At 35.8% G+C, this 24,846-nt stretch overlaps 2 protein-coding genes and 1 long non-coding RNA gene across 8 annotated transcripts; 1 reads left to right on the plus strand and 2 right to left on the minus strand.

The window, feature by feature from the left end:
* Positions 1–5,309: 5,309 nt before the first annotated feature.
* On the minus strand, positions 5,310–6,920 carry LOC149987546 (uncharacterized). 4 transcript variants are annotated; one of them, XR_016498061.1, is made up of 3 exons: positions 6,441–6,881; positions 6,113–6,296; positions 5,310–5,837 (listed from the first exon to the last, which is right to left on the minus strand). It is a non-coding gene; the product is annotated as an uncharacterized LOC149987546 (long non-coding RNA). The 4 variants fall into 4 exon arrangements; XR_016498060.1 differs by having other exon boundaries at positions 5,310–6,218; positions 6,441–6,920; XR_016498059.1 differs by having other exon boundaries at positions 5,310–6,296; positions 6,441–6,920.
* Positions 6,921–8,268: 1,348 nt separating this feature from the next.
* On the minus strand, positions 8,269–16,785 carry LOC112294760 (uncharacterized). Of its 3 annotated transcripts, none has more exons than XM_024545568.3 (21): positions 16,061–16,785; positions 15,210–15,266; positions 14,998–15,025; positions 14,708–14,830; positions 14,351–14,462; positions 14,117–14,154; positions 13,779–13,832; positions 13,528–13,599; positions 13,290–13,406; positions 12,981–13,049; positions 12,539–12,618; positions 12,265–12,390; positions 11,778–12,078; positions 11,387–11,470; positions 11,088–11,243; positions 10,760–10,851; positions 10,448–10,589; positions 10,211–10,344; positions 9,742–9,930; positions 9,272–9,340; positions 8,269–8,678 (listed from the first exon to the last, which is right to left on the minus strand). In XM_024545568.3, exons 1-20 carry the CDS (start codon positions 16,177–16,179, stop codon positions 9,298–9,300), a joined length of 2,136 nt encoding a protein of 711 aa, XP_024401336.1. In that variant the 5' UTR covers positions 16,180–16,785; the 3' UTR covers positions 8,269–8,678; positions 9,272–9,297. The 3 variants fall into 3 exon arrangements, with proteins under 3 accessions (XP_024401336.1, XP_024401335.1, XP_024401334.1); XM_024545567.3 differs by having other exon boundaries at positions 8,269–9,071; XM_024545566.3 differs by lacking the exon at positions 8,269–8,678 and having other exon boundaries at positions 9,103–9,340.
* A 3,765-nt stretch (positions 16,786–20,550) lies between these two features.
* LOC112294797 (SUPPRESSOR-OF-WHITE-APRICOT/SURP RNA-binding domain containing protein 1) lies at positions 20,551–24,220 on the plus strand. Its single transcript, XM_024545640.3, has 4 exons — positions 20,551–21,716; positions 22,370–22,529; positions 22,780–23,033; positions 23,273–24,220. Exons 1-4 carry the CDS (start codon positions 20,900–20,902, stop codon positions 24,067–24,069), a joined length of 2,028 nt encoding a protein of 675 aa, XP_024401408.1. The 5' UTR covers positions 20,551–20,899; the 3' UTR covers positions 24,070–24,220.
* The last annotated feature ends 626 nt before the right edge of the window (positions 24,221–24,846 follow it).

Below are 24,846 nucleotides of genomic sequence, written 5' to 3' on the forward strand. Positions count from 1 at the left end.
TTTTTTTATTTATTTTAAATAAACTTTACATTAGACTTGATGAAAAGAAATTGCATCTGAAGTCATTACAATCTCATTATTATCAATTTCAATATATTAAAAAATAAAAAACTTAGAAACCCTAATGAAAGTGAAATATTTTAAAGTTTCATTGAGTATTAGGAAAAAAAATTGATGAAATTTGGCAGGCAGGCAACCTTAACTATAAGTATTTTTAACTTACAAATGAATTTACAAAAAAAAAAAATGAATAATCTTTACTCTTGTTGTCAATTAAATGTACTAATTTGCTATTGTAATGGAGTAACTATCAAGGACCAAATTAGCATTGTTAGAATTTATAGCACTTCATTTTATCATAGCCTTTAATCCATACTAAGCTCTGTCTGTATAACCAGTACAATTTTTTAAAATATATGGTGTCAAATTATCCAGTGAAAAATACATGCCTACTATTACAACTTATGTTCAATATATGATACTACACAATGCATTTTTCGAAAGAGCTTCAAAATTCTGGTCGCTGTAAAATATATGCCCTACACATATTTCTTTCTTGATGTTTAAACATATTAAAGAATTGAATGTGAATTTAAACATTTAAAATAAAATAATATAATATTTATTTATTACTATAAAGTTGTGATTTCTTTGAACAAAATGCCAACTCTTTCAATTTTTTTGTACAACATATCATAAATATAGATGTAGTAGATAGAAAATAATATGTATGTACGTACAACATTTTTCTAAATTCTCTGCATTTTTTTTTCTTTGATAAATGTGCACTTGCAACAGTGAGTACATTTGATTAAAAGAACATAGTTATAAAATAGGTTTCTTTTTCATTGAAACTCAATTCATTTTAGTATATTATTAAAATGTAATAATAATAATAATAATAATAATAATGAATTACCTCTGATTCTAAATTTTTTTTTCCTTACAAAAATGAAGAAATGTATATAAATAAATACACACACACAAAATTTCTACAACTATGCTCCATCAAATAATGTTTGAATTATTGATTCTTTTTGTGGCACCGAATATAACAAGCAATGTTATACCTGAATGAATGCTGCCATTATGACTCTACTAACTATGGTATAATAAAAAATCAAAAATCAGAATAGTTTATATAGGGAATTAGTATAACATATCCATGCATCAAATTAAAAATTTGTAGCTAAACATTATACACCTATGAACCAAGAATTACAAGACAAAATTAAGGATGTGAATAGTTTTTATATTTTGTGCAATATATATATATATATATATATATATATACATACATAAATATAAACTGAATACCACGAAACCATATCATATTGGTTTATGAGCTGTAATATTTTGATTGTGTTAGAGAAGGGACTTCGAACATTATATTAATTGTGATTTACAAAATACATGTAATAAAGAGGATTTAATTAATTAAATTAAATTAAATTAAAAATATAATCTAATTAAAGATTATACACAAACTCTATTCTTTTATAAAAGTATGTGTTATTAATATAAATTAATAAATTATTATTATTTATACATATGTATATTATTTGAGAAACTAAGTAAATAATGAAAAATATCTAAATACCGTGAATTTGTTTCACTATTTATTATCTGAATTATCTATTCATTAGTTTTATTTTATTATTCAAATTTAAAAATCTCTTTTTTATAGATATATATATATATATATATATATATATATTCATATTTTAAATTCACCTAAAATTAAATTAAATTAAAAACTAATAAAGTGAATAAAACATATCAAATAGGTGGCAAATTGTTGTAACAATAGCAAAAACTATGGTGATATGTTGTAGATGGCAAATTGTGTTGACAATAGCAAAATTTTATATAGACTCCACAAGAAATGAAATGAAATTTTAAAAAATAAATTTTAATTAGAAACATCTAAAAATTTTAATAACAGTCATAAATGGTATACTTTCCAATAATAAAATACGTAAAGAGCACAAAACTATACAGACTAGGTTTCTTTTACAAAGAACAGAGATAATAAAAATAAATCAATAAATCAATAAATCCTCCACAATCAATATTAAGATGATAGACATAATAAAAATCTAAAAATATAAAATCTAAAATTTTAATCATTGCAAGTAAAGAAATTATTTGACTTTTAGAAGATCTTAAAATTTTATTTTTGATGGAATATATAAATATTACTATTATTTTTAGTCCATCTAATTTCTCTTGTATTTCACTAATGCAACCATTTTTTTGTAATTTTAAGTAATAAATTTATTGAATACACAATGATAGAAATCATAACAAAAATAATTATAAAAAATGTTAGTTGAAAATTTTAAAACTTGTAAAAAAATTAAAAATATCATCAATACTGTAAGAGATTAAGAAAAAATTAAATTTGGAATATAAAATAAATTAAAATATTCTTTAAGTATATATACACACAAACATGTTTGAATGAATGCTGCTACTTCAATCTAATTTTAATTCAATAGTCATTTCAATACAACAACATTCCACCAATAGTAATACAACCATAAAGTTCAACATCATGAAGTGCAAAACCAAGCACCGCTGTAGAGTTCTTAAAGGAAAATAAAACATTCCATGTCATAACTCCAAACAAGTCAAAATGAAACACAATTCACTTTGAGCTCAATGTGAGGCACTTCCCTTTGCCCTTTATGCTCAGATTACTACACAATTGATGTGGGCTCCAACAATCTATCCGATGATTGAGATTGAAGAAAGCCTCCTTCATTTATTGTCCCCTCAAATGTACTAACAAAAAGTCATGCCAAAAATAAACTAAAATGCAATAAAATAAAAATAAAATAAAATAATTGGAGGCTAATAATTAGAGCAAAGTGAACCAAAACTTGGAACCACATTTGTATGATTATGGGTATGTATTCTCATGAATTTGCACAAATAGTTCATTCACTTTTTTTTTTTTTTTTTTTTTCTTTTTTTTTTATTTCTATCACCCTAAAGTGGTTAATTGAATTGGGTGGTTCACACATTCATAAAGAAAAAAAGAAAAAAGATAAGGAGAGAGAGTCAGCACTGAAGCAGCTTCTGAACCACCATGTACTCCCTTTCTTTTGCTTCTTTCCCCTTTTTGTTTTGTTTTGTTTTGTTTTTTTTTTTTTTTTTTTTTTTATTTGTTTTTCCTTTCCTTTGCCTTCCTTTCATGAATGCTTGCTTGTGTGATTGAAGGACAATCTCAACCATAGAAATTGTCTTTCAAAGCGCTACTTTGATCCCAATCCAAAGTTGGCACCCACACTCTACATTCATTCATCCATTTCAAATCTCATCCATCCATTTTCAAATTTCATCCATCCATTTCATTTGTCCCATGGTATAAGCAATATGGACTCACACTTCCACCAAACCTATATGTCAACTTTGAGCCGTTTTTTCTAAGCTTTCATTACTAATAGATTCAATCTCACTTGGGTTGTGCTCATGGCCTTGGAGATAGAAACTTTCAAATATAATATACCAACAATTAAACTCTCTTTTGTTGAAAATCCAATCTATGTTTACAATTATTTTGGATATTTGATACGCATTTATAAAAATAAAAAATTACTTTGAAAATATGCCATCTTTTTGGCTTTTATGTTTGGATGAACTTTGCTTTGTGACAAGGAGAAGGAGATTTAATCTTTAATTCTTCTTTGTGTTTAGAAATTTATAGCATTTTCTTTTGTGTGGTTATAATGCATCTCATTTTGGTTATGTTCATTGTAAGTTGATTTAAGAAGGCAATTATGTTTATGTATGGAGACAAAATAGTATCAGGATTAAGTAATAAATTGATTAGAAGTTTACATATACATGGTTTATTAGATTTGTACATCCACATTTAGGTTTTTGAGTAACCATGCTCACTTTAAAAAATTTAGAGCATCCAAAAAATTGAACATGTATCACACTCTATATACATTGAATAAATGTGTTTCAGCTTGTGTGTTTTCACTCCATGATAAAATAAATAAATAAATATTCATATGTTAATTTAATAGTGAGAAATGAATTCAATGAACACACAAACATTAATGCAATTTTGTGTGATGTCAATTTAATTTGTTTAAAAAAAAAGTGAATTAAAAATATCTTAAGTATTTGCAATGCAATCAATCCCTTAAACCCCCAAATTGTCAAATGTATAAATGTTATCACAACAGCTATGAACCCTTAGTGTCTAAAAGAGTTAAAGAAAATTAAAGCATATTCATCACTATATATATATATATATATATATATATATATGAAAAGAAACATAAAATGTTTACAAGATCAACAAATATTTACAAACTCCAGCATTTCCTTGGGTGGTTCTTCATCATCACTTTTATTTCTTTATTTGTTTGTTAGCTTGTATTATTAGTACTATAATAATATGGGGATGGAAACCCACCACCTTATGGACCCAACTAACCCCTCCCCCTCTCGTCCCCCTTTTGTGAGCTCCAAGACTATTCTCAATTGTGGGGCACCAAATAAGAGGGGAAAGAGGAAGGGAGCCCTGACAAAATAAATCAATTTCCCAAAGGAGTAGTAGTAGTAGTAATCGTAGTATTAGGGCCACCCCCACCCCCAATAGAACCATAATAATAATATGTGTGCCTCATGCATCCCCATCCCCACAACCCTACCCACTAACAACAAAAAAAAAGGAGAGAGGGAGGGGGAGAAGGAATTGGGTTCAGGTGGACACGCATCTGCCAACTCAGCTTGTCGGTCCCATGTGTCCATTACTTCCGTGGGTCCAGGTGGCAAATATTAATTAATGGACGTCAATATTAATGCCCACAATTAGCCCACTTTTCTCTATCACCGGATTTAGGGTGTGCTGGGGTGGGTGGGTTGGGAACCCTCCTCCCCCGAAGCTCATAATCACCCTAATTCCGAGCCGATGGCGCGCCAATACCGACCCACACCTGGCGGCCATGACTCCAGCCAGGTCAGCATTCACGAGCTCGCATGGGTCAGTAAGAAGCATCCAGCTCGCTCGGCGAAAGGCACCTGCAGTTTGACGTGTCGCGCTGAGCTGGAATCGGGGCATGGAAGTGGGTGCAGCCGACCTCACCCTCAACAACGGGTCGATCGCTCCCCCGCTAGCCACGTGGTGCCACGTGTAAGTCCACGTGGGAACCGACGTGTCATGGGGTTTCTATTTCGTGTGGGCGGACACTCTGATGGCATGCATTACTAAGTGATTTTGAGTATTATTTTTTATTATGTGTAAATATTTGTGGGAAAGATGGAGGTTGAATAATAAAATATGTGTGACTTTATGGTCACTTGACCACTTCAAAGCTTGACTATTCAATCCACACACAAAGTTTGTGACATCTACATCACTCATTCCCATGGTTAAAATAATCAAACAAAATTGTATAATAATCCTTCTATTTCGTATTTACAATTTCCTATGTTTTTCAAATTCACACAGAACTTCATGTGATCGGTTTTGATGAACCAACTTTTTTTTTTCTTTTTTTTTTGGTTTTATTGAATTGACATCATGCCATGCTTTTGAAATGTGGTTGTATGTTTTTATTGTTGTTCAAAACAAGAATTTGAAACACATGGTAAAAAACATCACATCTGAATAATGTTTCAGAAGACTGTCTTTCTGTGTTTAAGACTATCAACAGATTTAAGTGACGTTTGTAAAGAAACACTCAATCAAAAATAAAACTTTCTGAATAGTGGGATTTCCTTGAATACATGGGAATATATATATATATATATACATAAATGTATATGTAGCCATGCATACATTCTCTTTGTTGACAGTGTTTGCATGTTAGATCCTAGTATTCATCTCCTCACCATTAAATTGTGAAATTAGAATAGTAATAATAATAATAATAATAATTTAAACAATTAACTTGCAAAATAACAAACAATATGGTTTTTTCTTTGTATTTTATATATTATTTTTGTCACATTGTAATGTTTTTAAAAAGTATCATATATTTGTACATATATAATGAAAGAAAACATGTCATAATATTAATTTTCATGCATAAATTTATGATTTTACTTCTTGCATCCTTTATTAATGATTATTTATTAATATTCTTACCCAAATCAGCATAACTATCCATATTCCTGGTGTGCTCAGTTATATTAAAATAAAACTATTTGAAAATCCACCATGATACTTTCCTTTAAGTGCAGTGTTTGTCTCACTTCAAAAAATGTTAAACAAGATATTTGAAAATGCATTTTGCATGCATTTTAACAACATGTACAGCAATTTTTGCTTACTGCAATAGTTTATGAAATTATTATGTGCACCTTTTTAATAATTTGAAATTCATATTACTTGATTATATATATATATATATATATATATATATGTCCACATATGCATACTTACATATTAAAACCAAATAATCACATGTTATCACCTCATTATAATTTGAACTGAAGTAATTACAAACAAGCCTCCAACTAAAAATGACAAATTAACAAGTGAATATCTCATATTTAAGAATTTGGATTAGTTGTTATTGGGAATAACTGAATTGTTTTGTCTAACTTCTGATACCATAAATTGAGCTGACAAAGGTTGCATGTGATATTTATTGTTAAACATCAAACTGAATTAAAATTACTAAGCAATTTTTGATGATATGTCGATTTTTTTAAATGACAATTTTATCTAAATTTTATAATGATATTTGAGAATATTATTCAGGTTTTTCAAACCATGATACATTTTTTTTTTAATTTTGTTCTTTTTTTTTTATAGATATTTGTATCTGACACTAAAGGCATATTGATTTAAAACAAAATCAATAACGGGAAGGTGTGAAGATATTAAAATCAAATCTGTGTTCGTAGAACAAGTATTGTTTTTGTGTGAGTGTGTATGTATATATATATATATATATATATAATATTTTTCGGTATTGATCTGAACCAATGATTCGTTTCAGTGGTCTTACATGTTGAAACTTTGTCAACTTGTTAGTTGTAATTTACTAGAATATTTCATAACACACATTTTGAAATTATTACTCAAAGTTAAATTGAGTAACAACTATGATTTTTATTATTTTTTTATTCCATTAAATAAGTAAATATATGTTTTTTTTATGAGCTTCCAATATAACATGTCTGACACAGAATGAATACATCACTACACAATGTATTTGATATTAAAGTTGTGTGTTGGTTTTAATATAAAACAGAAATGAATATTTCTTGAGTTTCTGAAATGTTTCAAAACCTGTATTTGTTAATCAATTGTAATTTGTTCAATGGCCATTATGATAAACTTGTAAGCATCATAAAATGGATTTTTGAATTTTGATTCAGAAAATTGTTCTTATAATTATATGTATTTGACAGGCATTGATTCATCATTAGATATATAGATATATTCATACATGTGCATATTTAAAAAGTATTTGCAAAACACATCTTAATTTTAAATCACTCAAGCCACCAATTTTTTTAAGACCATCTATTTTCAAATGTTAAAAGCAAAATGATAAAATCTTCTCAAAGGATGAGCAGACATGAAAATTCTAAAACCATAATTAATTAAGAGTCTATAAATAGAATGACTAATTTGTGAGACATCAATAAAAAAAAATAGAGCCATCAACAAGACTGTAAACCAATTTCAAAAAGCTCAGAATGTACACTGTAAAAAGTAATTGTACACATCAGAAGTTTATCACAACTCATAAGCATTTGCCATACAACAAATTAATTAGAAATCTTTCCTAAATCACCTCAAAATATAGTTTCTATTTTATGGTTCGAGTTTTACAATACTTTCACAATGATGGACATTCAAAATCAAAATGTACAAAACACTTGCCATTAATAGTAAAACTTGAATTACACATTATCGATCCTACTTTGAGACAATTCAATCAAGATACAAAATCCATTCAAGCAGTTCAAAACTAAAACTTTAATTCATTGATTTGTTCACTTTCTAAGACAATCAATCACTTGCAAAAGTGCAACTTATAATTTAGACTCTTCTAACTATCATATCTCATAATCTCAATTCTAATGCAAGTTAAGGCACTAATATCAAAAACTATCGTGACAGCTCAACTAGTATTTTAACTTCAATTTCGTGAAGAACCACGATGCCAAAAGTCCAAAAAAATAAATTTCATCCACAAGTACAGCAGAGCCTAGTGAAACGACGACAGGGGAGGGCCGGTGGCCATAGAGTCCCAGCATGGATCCAAGTGCGCAAGGACAACAATATGCAAAGCAGCAGCACATAAACTTTATTGCAGAAAACACAATTCTGTTCAGCCATGAGTTCCGAACCCTAGAAGCAACAGTACCCCAGGTACTAGGCTTCTTTGTGCCCGGCCTGGCCTGGCTTCCCTTCTCCTATAAGCCAGCTAAGTGTCCCATGAAAGGGTCAGTGTAAGTATGGAGGTCCAGTCACTGCTCTGGAGGCAGAATGACAGATTATGGGGCTTTTTCACACCGAGAAGGCAACACACGTGCTGAAAATACGTGGTTTTTGTATCTGGGGCCATAATATACATGTGGATTTAGAGGTCTGGTATCTCACACATCGCATCACTTAGGGCGCTGGTGATCATGGATCCAGGCATGTGCTCATGGCATGTCCTGTTTGCATTCCTCCCGCTTGTGCTTTATAGCTGCAAGTGAGAACATGAAAATCACCTTTTTTGAGTTCACTGGAATGCCGTGGTACTGGCTACATGTAGAGTGAAAGTGCACTTCATAATACCGCTTACAAAAAAAGGAGGAAAAAAACAGGAGGGCACGCAGTTGCTGTGGTTGCACCGATACTTCGGTCAATCCCATTTAATCGAGAGCCCATATGCAACTGCATCCAAACTGCGAAGAGTATTCCTGGACCATAACTCTTGATTTTCATAGAATCAAAATGCCGTGGCTAACAAGGACAGAGAAGGAGCCACTTCCAAGCCTTTTACATCGGATATCCATATCTAAGTGAATCTCACAAGAGTGCCCGCAGACTTGTCAACGAGGGGAAATGAATAGAAGCAAATTCTTCAACCGTGTCACTGTAGACACGCCAAAATGAGATGTCATGAATCGTTGTGAACGTTGTTGGTAGTTTAGAATTACATTTTTTACAAACACTCACGAAATACATAGGACCACAGCAAAATTTGCTAGCAGTAGAGTCCTGAGATAACAAACCCTGAGGTAGTACCAAGTGGACCCCGAGGAAAGTATGCCTCCGTCACGGTACGGATGGTACCTTGACTAGACTTTGCAGATGAAATTCTAGCGACGTGCGTTAAGGTCTTTTGCGACTTGATTTTGCCACCTGCACAAACACGCGGTTGTGTAAGCAAAACGAAATACCAAAACGGCAAGATGCTATACGACTAAAATCTTTAGAATTGAGTTCGTCAAGGAGAAATCTTATAACGACATTACTGCTGACAGCGCTAGGCCATTCTATCACTATATCAATTCAATGATAACTAAAGGATAAAAAACCACGAGAACTTGAGAGAAACTACAACCCTATAAAGAGTTACGAAGAAATATAATAAGCGTGAAAAAAAATACCAAAACCAAAAGCATATACACCCAATCAAACTGAAGAGAATGTGCGACTATAAGTCCAGGAAAAAGAATTGGCAGCAGGATGCTGTCTTGAGATGTGGACATCGTGTCAGAAAAAAAAGCGAAAAGGGTACAAAAGCCAGAGACAAGACGAACCTGTGAAGTAAGAATGAAGCCACTGGACTCAAACCCGAATCATCAGTTTTGTCCCTCTGAAATCTGTGTCTGACATTCCCAGGCTGATCGCGTGAAGATGGGATATGCCCAACTTCACTGCCATTATCTGACGAAGACAGCAGCCGGCGCGCCAGATTCTGCAAACCTTTCACGGGAGCTTGGTCCTTCCTGGAAAATACGTTACACTCAATACTTCGGAGGAACATTTTCTTCACACAGTAACATAAATTACGCCTACAGGAATCGTGGACCACAAATTCCTACATCACCGACATTACAAAACTGTAGGAAGCTGTACATGGTCATAATAGATCAATGATGACTAACGCTTGAAGACACGACAAAAACATTTTCATGAAACAACTGATACATCGGCATGAATCAACATAGGCTCGATCAGCACTCGTCCTGAAATCGAAAGCATGAAACAATTAACAGCGTTAAATACCTTGCTAATTGTCGTAACAGTTTGCTAACGAGAACTTCACAAGCACCTGGCGCCAGCCGCTCCAAATCCATCAAAGCGTCGGCTGCATCAGCTGCAGCCCTTAAGGCAGGCCCTTCTGACTGCTCCGCTGCGGTCTGCATTCATTGATGTGAACAATTAACAGTAGACTTTGCTACAACCATATAAAAACAGACTCACCACCTATCTATGTAAAAAACAAAAGAGCATAGAAATTACCTCCTTAAGAGCAGGGATTAAAAGTAGAGCCAAGGCAGCAGATGCACCAGCTGCAGCTGCTCGAGCAACATCCTCCTCACTAGCCCGTGCACTTGCCCGCGGTGTTGCTTTAGGGGTTTCTCGAGGAGTCTCTCGAGGGTCACTGCACCAAAAACTTGAGAAGGTCAGGCATGAAAGTGAGCCTTAAACTAGCGCAGATATACGCGTGAAAATGGAAACAGAATTGCAGGCTAATAAAAGGGTTGTATGTAGACATTTCAAGCAACTGCTGCCAAGGTGCAAAAACAGAGTCACGGAAAACGAAGCACCAACCTTGCGTACTCCAATGCCTCCTTTCGTAATTTCACAGGCGCAGGGCCCCTTGGCCCTCCTTTTCTCATTCCGGCCTGAAGGGCAGCTTTTGCCTGCAAAAAAGCAAGGTTACGTTGAAATAAATACCTAGAACGTGCTGTTCTGGACACAAATGACCAAAGACAAGATGATACGATATTCAGACAAAACACAAGTCCAAAAGGTATTGGAAAATGTAAAATATAAGATAAAGACGCGAGTATCTCCTTAGATAAAAACAATTCCGCGTCAAAAACCAGCGGCATCGAGAAAGAACTTCTTAAGTCCAGGACATGAGATGAAATAGAACCTCGGCAAGATTTGTTGCACTGTCTTCTCGAGGTTCTTGCTTAGCCTTCGGAGTTCCTGGAACAGAGCCCCCCTCGTCGGGCGTGCTGCTTCGTACTATAGTCCCGCTTGCAAAAATTTCAGAGGCCTCTTCATTACGATTACCTCCAGTGTTAGCCTACAAGTGAAGATGTTAGTTCATATTACCACATTAAACAATTCAGGTGAATGAAATAGACGGATATAGAACTCACTAGAGATACCAGAGTGGCATGGCATGTCAGTGAGTGCATCCAGCGAAGACCAAAAGCAAAAGATTACCAAGGAGGTCGACAAAGACTTCAGAGAGGGTCGTTCTAGGGTAGACGCGGCCTTCACAGTGCCACTGGCGCTTGCATAGGACCCCTGCGAATAAATAGAAAAAACCCTGGGTTAGCTAATCAGCTTAAGACAACACATCAACTCAAGAAAATAAAAGACTTAAACATTTGTATGCCGCGAATGCCAAGCCAGTCTTATCTGTTGAATGTATTCAAGTAATGCAAAGCTGAAAAGAAACTTTAATCTGCATCAACAAAATATCGTGATAGTAATCAATGTTCTAGACTCAAGAACATGACATGCCGAAACTCAGTGCAATAGGACAACGAGCAATTGTTACGTCAGGGGACCCAAAAAGCTACGTACTGGGGATCGCTTCGAGAAAACTTACATAGTCACTCGGAGAGTACTGTTCAGTATCTAATTTTCTTTGAATACCGAAGCTATTCCTACGAAACCCATTCCCATCCATACTGGCATCCCTGAGTCCGGCATCAATTTGATAATCAAGTTCAGCTTTGCTCAGAAGGCTGGGCAAAGCTTCACTGCCTGAAAGTACGGTATTTTCATTCCCGCCAGTCCTATCTTGGTCTGTATACAAATTCGTCGAGCCGCTTCGAAGAGTGCCAGTAGTGTGAATAGTGCCAGTCCCAAAGTCCCAACTGGCATCTCTGAGAGGCTTGCGCCGAGAGCTGACACGCACACAAGTCTCAAGAAATTAGAAAATAAGATATTATTATATCATTTACGCTAACGAGAGAAACAAAACCACAAAGGAAGTCCAAGTGCAAATCTCACCACTACTGAATATTCATTCTTTTATCAAACCATATGTTGTAATTCAAGTATACTGATCAAACAAGAACTGGTCAGCTCACCTCAGAGGAGGGTAGACACCATTATCACCCTTCGCTCCCATTTCCTTACTGCTACTCTCATTCTCAAAAGCTTCAGCTGGTCTGGGTACGTCTTTGCTCTTGCTAATGTGCGATTTCGGCCGTTCTCTGCACCATCGCAGGAACATTCAGTCTAAAACATGTTACAGCTAGATTGGCGAGACTAGTTAAATGAGCAAGTTAGAGGATTGGAGCATAACTTTTAAAAGTAGGAATGTAATAAGTGATGTATAGACGCCATTCATTCAACCCTAACCTTATCCTATCAAGAAGCCTGGTACTCTTCCGGGCATTCTTGACAAATCGATGCCTCAAAAGCTCCTTCGCGCTTGGCCTCTGTGCAATGCACTGTAATATTATTTCTACATTCTCTCTCATAGATGTTATATGTGCAAATATGAAGAGCTAAGGCAAAGGTTTACGAATTACACCAATCCATCGATTAAATCCATTGTTTCCATCCATTAAGTGCTGGTGGTATCTATAAGATTCGATGAAAACAATACCAGGTCAATTGCGACAAACTAATTCTTTGTAAGAATCCTACTTATCTAAAATATGCTAAAATATACTCAGAATCTCCTCTCAGTTTTCAACTCCATCCAAATACCTCCTCTACGGTGTGTAGAACTCAACATCCCAGATTACAATCGGATGGATGCTCCATTTCAAGTCTAAAGATCTCAAGGTTAACATACCTCAGCAGGATTCTTCTTGAGACAAAAAGATACGAACTCTTTGAATGGACGCGAATAATGATCATCTAGCTGCACTTGATAGAAGCACATGTTCTACGTTAGTCAACCAAACTCCCAGCAGTTAGGTGTATAGGAGCAACCAAAAATCTTGATAAAAAAACACGCGTAGCGCCGGCGGGTGATGTTTGTGCCCCACAATCTAAGCGGAGTAAATGAAATGATAAACATAGTCCATTACACAAATACCTAACTCTTTAGGTCCCTCATTAGCAGTTGAGCCTAATAACACTGCACGCCGGTAACTCTAACCTGTGGGGGATTGTTCTTGGGAATTAGAAAGAGCACCCGCATAGGGTGTAAATCAGCATAAGGTGGTTCCCCTTTCGCCATTTCAATGGCAGTGATTCCCAATGACCATATATCTGCCTGCAATAAAACGCACTGCTTTCAGCTATTGAAGGAGTATTGACAAGAATAAGAAGAAAAAGAGGAAGAAGAAGAGTCGGTACTCCTCTAAGCGAAGGGTCGATACAACCTAAATAATTACCTTCTCATCGTAGCCATCTCCAGAGTTCTGTATAACCTCTGGAGCCATCCAGAATGGAGTTCCAACAAACGTCTGAGGAACATATCCACCATCCAATCAGATTGGATCATTCTGATGCCAAATAACCAACTCTGAGATGTAGAATAACAGATACGATTTCAATGCTGCAAGTAACCATTTTTTATGCACAGATAAACATGGATGGTGATCTGCTGATTGAAACTGCATATTTAGTTGTAAAGACAACTCACCTTGCGTTTGGACATAGTCCGTGTCAGCTGGGCGGAAACTCCAAAGTCTGCAACCTGCACTATCACCCATCAGAACTGCCATTCATTTCACCACATGCTACAAGTGCATGCATCAAATATGTGACGGATCCAAGGGTTAACCAAGGTCTCTACCATGTCTTTGCAGAAGACTATAGGCTGCATCCACATCCAATCAAGGAAACAAAAGTGTGGTATTACAAATGACGTGTGTGAGAAACAGAGGGTTCTAAATCTCGGATTCATGGGACCCAGGAGCATAGTTTGAATAATCGCAGCCTTGTTCTGAAAAAAAAACCCTGTTATTAAATCGAACTTACCTTAACATCTCCATTAGCCGTAAGTAGGATGTTGGCAGCTGTTACAAACCATCCCCATAATGCATCATGAGTGTCTAATTTTTTTGGTAAATAGGCTATCATCACCACTACTTGGCGAAGCGAGAAATTAGAACATAAAATATCTACGACCAACTCACGTGGTAGGAAAATAGAGCCCAGAAACAAGTTCACTGAATAATTCAGGGAGCCTTCGTACAAAAGACAACAATGCACCTTTAATGTCGCGATGGATTTTTCCTTCCGAATGTAGGTAATCAAGTGATAGCAACAGCTCCCGTAAAATGCATGCTATAGAAACTTCATCGAGTGGTGGTCCGGTCTCAAGCTGTAAGACCACAAAACACAAAGCCTTGAAACATGCGTCTGGAGTAAAAATATTCAAAAATAAAATAAATAAACTACAGCAACTCGTCAACACTGATCAGATCAGTTTGCGACTATATACCTAAGAAACGATTCAGGCAGGTGAAAGGTTGTCAATAGAGAAGTTATTCAAAAAATGTTGCACAAAAAACAAGTGCGAAGCTCTTTAAGCAACAGAAGTAGCTCAAGGTATTCATTAAAACTCACCAAGTCTAATACAGAACCACCTGCCATGTATTCCATAACAATCCATAATTTCGTTGCGTGCAAGTAAGACCCATAATATTCTGTGATGTGAGGTGACCGGCACTGTGATAGTACAGAGATTTCCTGTGCAGAAAGTATAGACGTCCGATTATCAGTCCACGTGCTGAGGGTCTGTGAGACACACTTCCTGTAAAGCAACTCCCTTGCGGACTACAAGATAATACCCATCAGGATGACATGATGTCTAGACCTGAGCTAAAATCTATTAGGTAATAGGACAGAGAACCAACCTTCTGAATATCCTCAACTTCGTCCTCTCTGATAACAGGAAAATTTCACAGCATAGACCAAAAGTCAGACTTCATTGACAACCGCATTTCCTTCTTCTTTGGAGAAAGAAATAGTTTTCCAAATTACCTCACAAACCAATCGGCTAGCACAGGTAGCATTTGAAAAAGACACGTGCAACAGAAAATAAATTCAGAGTTAAGACGTCACTTACGCTTCCTCCAAGTCAATGACTTTAATTGCTACTTCTTTGTTTAACTCCTTGTCAAATCTGCGGATAAACAATTCAACCATCATTTCAAACTATGACTAAGCACTCCAAAAAGTCGAAGGGTCCAATGTGGAGTAATTTTAATAAGACCTACTTAACTTGTACATTTTACCCCCCCACTTGAAGACCTGCATGCTCACGTACTCCATGAAATTATGGACACTTAGTACGCCAAATTTATGCCATACGACATAGCATATTCAATGACATAATGCAAAGTGGATTCGTTTTACCAAACGACTTTAGGAACACTGAATGAGATATAAATTAAATAAATTCACGAAAAAGAACCAAAATGTCCACAATGACTAACTTGGGAATCATGAGGCCCATTTTAAGCACTTTAACCACTTCGATTGCATAAAACTCTTCTTTGAAGTCAAGGGGATTGAAAACGCGACAAAAATCTCGGCGTAAAGCCTAATGTAACTAAACGCTTGTTCTTGTTACAATAGCGAAAGGGTCTCGAAATGGAGGATTAAAAATACAAGAAAGAGTTATGACACTTCATGGACGAGAGCAATCTGATTTCAAGAAAAAGCTATTTCACTTCAAGAGCTTAAGGTTCAAAAAGGACAAATAATCCCGTGAATTCCCGTTCACATCGGTCCAAGAAATTCAGCTCGAAACAATAAACTGTCAAGACCATCGATGATACATAGCTGAGGCAGGGAGACACTCCTATTTCATAATGAGAAAAAAGGCTGAGGTATAAAGAGCCAAATTTCTTTCGTAGGTGAGGTGCACTATAATATGCAGGAGACATGAATTACAGAAACCTGAACGCAACTTACCCACTGAAAACATCCCCGAAGGAACCTTTGCCAATCAACCTCAGATTCTCAAACCTAGCCTCCATGGCACTGTCCACAGCTCCGTGAATCTCATCATCAACATCCTCGTCATGCTCCATTGCAGAAAGTGGACCAAACTTACTACCAAATCTCCTCGTCCCTCAAAGGCTTCCTCAGCTCTCAAGAGCACGTCATAAACCAACTCCAAACTCCATTTTCATAGCACATTCATCGTCAACTCCCGCAGCATCCACAACTCAAACGCTTATTACATTCACTCTCCACAACTTCGTGCACCTGCAGCTCCACATGACCCCCTTCGTTTCCCTAGAAAAAAAACCCCAGCAATGCCACCCTGGCACCTGAACTCCCTCCACTTCACTACACCTGCAATGTGATCCTAATCCTCGCCATCTAACACCTCTTTCTCCCTTCACCTTTCGCCTAACCCTAAAACCCTCCCACAAACCCTAGAACTAATAGAAACCAGCTCGCTCCAATGCTGCAGTAGAACCGCAATCATGGCTAAAGAATCGATTTAATTCCCCTCCGAGTAGTGATGTCATGCTCTCTGGCAAGGAGTGTAGGTCGGGCACACGGACAAGCAAACTTCAGGGGCTAGAATGCTGTGTGGATACCAATAGTGATCTGGCCGCTCCGAGGGGACTGAAAACGAATTCTTGAAGCAAAACGACGACGACGAGAGCACCATCGCCATCTCCACAAAGCCCGTCCCTGCAAAGCTCAGGCGGACAGCCTGTCTTGAATGACCGTGCCGCCCGAGATTGGACGAATGAAACCCTGCTACCAGTATCGTTATCTATCCTGATGAATCGATGTGTGGATGAATGTTTTCATTCGTCTTATGGGAGTTCCGTGATACATCCATGTTATGAATATGAGACACGCCCCCCTTCCTGGTAATATAAAAATCTCATTTTGTGCTCTGAGTTACTTTGTAAGTTAATGTTTGAAGGTCAAATACTGTACCTAAAATAATAATAGTATTTTTTTATATATATAGATATATACACACACACACACACACACACATAGAGAGAAGAAATTCCGTTTTGTGAAATCTTCTTTATATGTATTTATATGTAATGGCTGTAATATGGATAGATATTTCCTAACTTATACCGATATTTAACGAAAACTGCAATGGGTAGTAAATATAATTACCATTGTGATAAACACGGAACGCTGGTCATTGAAGTCATTCTTTCTTTGCAAGATATTTAAAAAAAAAAAAAAAAAAAAAAAAAAAAAAGTTTTGTTGTGAAATTTTGAAAATCATATGCTTGCAATAAACAATAACATTTGTAATGTATAGCTTAACAAACAACTAAAAAACATAAATATTTAATATTAAGGTTTTAATATTTTTGAAAAGAAAAAAAACAAAACAAAAGTTTCTTTTTATCTAGAACTCATGTTATTATATCAACTATAAAAAAACATTTCGAGAAAAGGAAAAACATCCTTTGACACTATATATATATATATATATATATATATAGTCCTTTTAGAAGAAGATTGAAAAAAAAAATGTATGGATGGTATCTATACTTGTTTAATGGATTATATATATAGCTATTGTGCTTCATCAATTCTCTTGATGAATTTTTCATTCAACAAATGGATCATTTGACTTTCTTGTGTGAAATAGTGAATAACAATATACTTAAGTCTATTGTATTCAAATATTGAATCATTGATATATATATATAGAACATTTGAATTGAACGCAAATCATATACAATAAACAATACATTTGTCTTGTTTTTGGTTTGTCTTTCCAATGTGTTTCTACGTTATTGAAGCACATTCAGAATTTTGAAGCAATAACCTAAACATTTATATATACAATTTATTGTTGCTCATGTTATATATATACAATTTATTTTGTCATTTATGACTCTGATGTCGAAAACCTCTTTATGTATGTTGAATAACATGTGTTTTCATTATGTATTGGCATTGTTATTTTATATGTGGTAGCTTGCAAAATAGTAGGAAATAATATATGTTTAGAAGCACCTCTCAACTACCATTGTTGAGAGGCTAATGTTTGCTCGACTTGATGTTTTGAATTAATTGTGTCACAATAATAATTAAGGAACAAAATTATAGGAGGTTAGTTCAAGTTGATGTTTTATAAAGCATCTATACTATGCTTGTGGTGTGATACCATGCTTTTTAAAGTAATTTATTGTTCATTAGAGGAAAAATAAATAAATAAATAAATAAAATGGATATCTATTGTTGGTTTAACTAGTATGTTTAATCACATACATATTTTCATGATAAATCTCAAATTAAAATATTCAATACATACTAATAATAGTATTTCTAAACAAATCATTGACAAGTAATGTCACATGAAAAATTCAAATAATATATGTTGGTTTCTTTGATAAAGATCACAATGAATGTAACTCAATTATAAAGTTTGAGCACAAGTAACAACATGACAAAGATGGTATTGATATAATTTTGACAAATTAAGGTTACATCAGGAGGATCTTCAAGGGTATTTTGTACACCATTCTTCTTTTTTAATGGTAATAAAATAAACAAGGCAATAATACATGGTGAATAGTGCTAAAACTAAGCGTGACTATTTTTTGTTCATGCTGTAAATATTGTTGCATTTTGTATTCCGAGACATTGCCACAACAATGGATTTGTTAAAACTTTGTCCTTATTTCCTTATGTGTCCTCTTATCAAGCAAGTCCCATATACAAATATTTAATTATTTATAATGCACATTATTTTTAATATTGCAATTTTTTTAATTATAGAAAAAATCCCTATTATTTGAATTTGATTACAGCTTCAAAGTATTAGAATATAGTTTTTTTAAATATTATTGAATAAAATAAAATAAAAGCATAAAAAAATAAAACTTATTCTAATACTAATAGATTGTGCACTACAATTACTTAAATAAAATTAAGCACAAAGAAATTTAATACAAATACCAAATAGAAGAAAGGACAAAAAATAACCATGTGTCTCTCTCTTTCTTTCTCTCTCTCTATATCTCTCTCTCTCTCTCTCTCTCTCTCTCTCTCTCTATATATATATATATATATATTAGTTAAATCCAGGTTGTTGTCATAAAAAAATATGCAAAAAAGTATTTTATTTCGTTCAATGAACTATTTCCATAGTTTACCTATAAGATAGCAAAAATCGTGTTAAATCATTTAATTATATGTTTTATATAGAGATTTATATAAAGATGATTGTTGCTCGGAAAACAACGTTTGTGTGAAAATCGACAAAGTGCAAGTCCCAAACCCATAGAACTCAAAATCCAAGTACAAGTAAGACTCGAGTTGCAGCAAGGGGGACACCATAATTTATAAACATATTGTAAATAATGTAATCACTAAGAGAGACAGTGGAAAAAAGCCTCATTATTGTGTACATTACTAAATGACCTCATCTCTCCAACAACGACTATTCCATTGCATTGTGCTTGGAGCTTATTCAAGATAGGTTCATTAGGAGAGCCAATCAAAAGACCAATTTGTCTCCATGATTTATTCCATTGATTTATATCCCTCCTAATGTGTTTTGTATAATAGATACACATATATCATTAATATAATATGTATTTTTTGGCTCTTTTCCTATGTCAAAATATAAAGCAACTAAATCTACTAAAGCCCAATATATTAATTTTAAAAGAGCTACAAATATTTTAAAACATTTAAAAATAAAATTCATAGTATTATTTATTTAGTAATTATTATATATTTTTTTATTCCAAAAAAAATAGGTACTATAAAAAATACTTGTGTAAAAGAGTGTGGCTTATATATATATATATATATATATATATGTATATGACAACCTAAGATTATTGTAACAAATTTTTTTGAATGTTTTTTTTTGAATGATCTAAAGCATTGATTGTAAAATTTTCAATTTAAATGGGTGATATCCACTTGCATTTTTCATCTCAGATTCAACATAATATCTACAGTTGTATTTATACATTATTTATATTTATATTTTTTTAGAAAAAAGCATTATTCAAATATGTGAAATAATTTATAAGAAAAATAAATAATAAACATGTTATTTCAATTTTTGAGCATAAAAATAAGAAGTTTTTTTGCTAACTGATCATTAACTTCTATATACATATACAATTTAAATATATTTAAGTACATCAAACTTTAAAATCAGAATGTGAATATAATAAGATTGACCAAGTTTAGGGTTCAGGGTTTACAAATCTTGTGATCATGGATTTAAAGTATTTTAGCGTTCTATAATATCAAACACTCTGAATTGTCACACCAACATAAGAATTCAGTCATATAGTTTGTTAATGTGAACGGTGTAACCAAAGGGTTTCCTATAGCCGTGACGAGGGAAACGCTCGGGTCCTAAGCGGAGAATAGTGAGATGGGCATGGGTGCCACTAGAAGAGCACCCTGTTGCCGCTCGCCGAGTCTCATTGTGCCTGGCCTTCGTCAACTTCACCGTCGTCTTGACTAACTGTGAAGTGCAATTCAGGATTGCAGAGCAATGTTTGTTTGTTAATCTGGTTGTGATGTCCTTACTATTACGATGGAAATTTGTGTTGCGTAAAGCTTGAATCTGTTTTTAAAAGGAGCAAGAAACTACGAGCGATTTCGAGGTGAGGTAGGGAAGGTGTGAGAATTGTTGTGCAGACAGACTTGGAGGGTGTTTCCTGAGCGTTTATCAACCCCGGGGGGTTTGGCCGGGAAGAATGTTCTTGACCATTTCTGGTTCAGTGTGTGCGGGAATTTAAGGATCGTCGAGAAAGTGGTGTAGGTGAGAGGCTTTTGGAAATGGAGCAAGGGCAAGGGTATGGTCGTTCTTACGTGCCGCAGCCTCCTCTTCCGATTCCGCCCGCGGGGCTTGCTCAAATGCATGGAATGCAGCAGTATGCCCCTCCTCCTCCTTTTCCTTACCATGCACCTCAGTATCCATATCCAGCTGGTCCAGCTAGGTCTGTGGCAGTTCCTCCTGCTGCGGTTCCGCCTCAGGGACCTGGATTAGGGTTAGCAGCAGGTTTCTTTAACCCTTGGGAGCCACCTCCTGCTCCGGTTCAACCTCCAGCGGACAACGATCTGCAGAAACGTATTGACAAACTCGTAGAATATGCATGTAAGAATGGGCCGCAGTTTGAAGCATTGATGAAGGACAAGCAAAAGGAAAATCCTCTGTATTCTTTCTTGTTTGGTGCCGAGGGCCACGATTACTATAGATATAAACTTTGGCAAACTCTGAATCCTGTTCAAGGCAATCCACTTCCGGCTACGGTTCCTTCGTACAACCCCACATTGGCTGGTTTTAACGCCACCCAAAGCACGTCTCTTGCACCAGGACCAGGACCAGGACTTGCAGGTGTAAACTCCCCCTTGAACCCTGCTCTTGCTAGCTCACTCAAACCAGCTTTGAGTGCTGCTCCACCTGTGCCTCTTCCTAGTGCGTTTCCGTCTGCGTACATTGAGCAACAACATCATTCTCAACCATTTTATGATCAGTTTCAACATGAGAGCTACGGAGAAGTCAATTATCAGCAAGCTCCCGTCGCACCGCACTCGGGACCTCTTCCTGCAGATATTGCATCTCAGATGAAAGGAATACTGGACAACTTGACAGGTACATGTTTCTGCAATATCATATTTCGATCATCCCTAAAATCACAATGTGAAATATGGATCCATAGTTTCGGCACTTTGAATCACGAGAAATGTAAAGTGTGTAACTTGGCGTATCCGAAGGGGAAAGGCGGATGAATGTTGAGATTTTTATCTTTACTTGTTTTTGGTTTCGTCGATTATGTCATAATAGTCTCCTTTTAGTGATCACCGTCTTTTCTAATCTGTCAAATGTGGTCAACAATTATTTCGATGGCACCATGCCTATGTTAGAAGTGAGAGACACCACTTTTTAGAGATGAGAAGCTCAGACGTGGTTCACAGTAGGATGTGCGTCTAATTCAACGATTTGTGCAACTTATTTATCGGATTTATTCTTAGTGGGAATATGAGACTGGTGCTTCTTCTCAATCCTAAATGTCAGGGATCATTTGATTTGGAAAATTCCAATTGTGTTACAATATGTTAACTTTTCGAATCTTTGCTCACAGACAACCTTTAAGCTGTTCACTCAATCTTTTTTTGACGGCTTAATTTTGAGAGGAGTCATGGGATGATGCATTTTGGATTTATCGTAATGTTAGTAAGATGTTTTGTTAATGATAAGTAATATCTTTTCCTAGAGATGCCTAACAAGCTTGACTAGCTTTTCAGGTACAAAAGAATCCATCAAAGGAGCAAAAATGTGGTTCATGCAGAGGGCTGCTTACGGGCCAGCGTTGGTAGAAGTGTTGAAAGAGCGAGTTCTGTCAATGGACGATGTGGAGAGACAGTTACACATCATTTATCTTGCGAATGAAATCCTATTCAGCAGGTTCAAAACATCCGATTCTACACTGGTCCCATTCCTTTGCACTGCTTTTTAAAATTCACTTGATATGAACATGCAGCAAGTTATGTGTTTCCACTTTGTGAAGTAGCGTCATCAAAGAATGTCTTCTCGGATATTCCTGGTTTCTCACTTATTAGTGATAGTTCGTAGTGAGAAGGTCACTTAACGCAGTAGCAGTAGTGGTACGGCGGGTGAAAATACTAATACTTCAAGTTCTGGCCTATGTATGCAGTCTACAGCACCGCACAAATTTGAAGGAATTTGATCCCGAAGCTCTCGCCTTCAAGCCTGCTTTGGGGGGTATGTTGGCCGCCATCTATCACAATCCAAAAGACATGGCCATGAATCAAGATCGCTTACAGAAGATCCTGCAATTTTGGGGTGCCAAGGAGGTCTATGATATGGATACTATTAATACTTTGGAAGGTGAGATGGTAGCTGGACCTCCACCCCCAGAGGTACCTACAATGAAACCTTCCTCAGCTGGTAAGCATCCTTCACATGTTTCTGTTTCATATTTGTTCTGTTCGTGTAAGTGTTGAATATTGGCTTTAGACACAGCTAGCTAGATGGATGTACAAGTATGGTCAGCCTTCTATGTCATACATGTCTTGCTTGTTCGTATCTTATACCTGACTGCAGCTGCCAAATTATGTGAACGCTGTCTAACTTCCTCTTCTTGGTGGTGGTTTACCATCTCTTGCTGTTTGTTTTACCCTGAGCAGTACCATTTCAGTATGGAAGTCAGTGGCAGTCAGATCAAGCCTCGCAACCGTCATCCAATGCACCACCACAACAAACAGAGCAACCGCAGTCGTCATCATTTCCAGGAGCTCCTCAATTTTACGGAGCAGGTGTTCAATTTAATTCGTCGAACCCTGCTCAACAATACATAGCGTCTCCAGTGCCTTCTCTATATCCTGCACTAGCTGGACCACCTTTTTTAGCTCCCCTGCCGTCTCCTGTACCAATTCAAACGCCACCACTTGCAGCATTACCAACTCCAGTCCGCCCAACGGACCAAACTCCCTATCCACTATTTCCACCGGGACTGATTCCAGGGATGGTACGGAAGATGCAGATTGGAAGTGGCGTTCCATATTCTCCTTTGAGTCCTCTTGATATTCCCACCGTTATTCCTCCCTCCACAGCCTCAGATTCTTATATTCTTGAGAGGGTGACAAAGTTCTTCAAGGAGATAGGAGAGGTTGATCCATTAGAAGGACAAGTGGCTGTGAATGATGCCAAGAACCATGATGATGAAGGCGACGAAGATATTGGCAGGGAAGGAGGTGCTCGCATCCCTCCTCCTAACAGTATGCAGATCGATTCAGAAGTCGGCACCATGCAAGACGGAAGCCTAGAGCATCGACCTGGCATGACAAGTTCAGGTCGCCTTGGTTTGGGAGCCAGCGCTGATCCAAATGAGGTCACTCAATACGACGATGTGTATACTTCTTACAGAAAACAAAGGAGTACAAATTATCATACAACCTTGAGTGCGAGGGCAGCAGCTAGATAATTAGAGTCTGCCTTCTTTATGTGTCCTAGATACCAATTGCGGAACATATTAGATGTCAGTAGATTTGTCTTCGTAGAAAACCATGAAAACATAGTCATTCTGCTCAGTTGGAAAGCAGTTATGAAACGGCGGATAATTGTTTGCATGTGCATTTTGGATGGACTAATGTTGTGGGTAAAGGTTTCTCTGGTGCAGTTTGATGAATTTTTTGGGGAAAATCATTGAGTGTGAAACAGCATGCAGCATTTTTCAATGCGCGCTTCAGGTGTCTTGCGTTTCCTGGCCACACTCTGCAGTACTGGCACGAACGGAGTTCGGGCGGATGGGTACGGTCCTTTTGAGATCCGCTGCAGGATCAAATAGTAGGAGATTAGCCATGAATTATTGTCATTGAGCATGTAACCACAATAAGGTTGCATGGCAAGCAATTGTTGGGACCACATTAATCGGCATCGAGAATCGATGCACGCACTGTTTGGCACTGTTTGGCGGGATATATATATGACACTTAAATTAATATTAATAATGTACAACACATGTAGCTATTGTCTTGTTTCTAATTTTGCAGCCAGAAAATGGAGTGTTGTGATACACTAAAATTGGATATCTCACTAAGAAAGTTGGTCAGGTGTAAAATCAATTTTAGTGCCATTCAGAGTGATTCTATTGTTCATTTGACTAAAATCATTTTCTCTATGTTCTAATGTATTTTCAACCATGTTCTACATCATTTGCTTAGAAAATTCATGTTGAGGTCTTATTGTTACTTGATTTATG

This window comes from Physcomitrium patens, chromosome 17 (assembly GCF_059467195.1).
Source record: "Physcomitrium patens ecotype Gransden chromosome 17, ASM5946719v1, whole genome shotgun sequence".
Taxonomy (NCBI): domain Eukaryota; kingdom Viridiplantae; phylum Streptophyta; class Bryopsida; order Funariales; family Funariaceae; genus Physcomitrium; species Physcomitrium patens.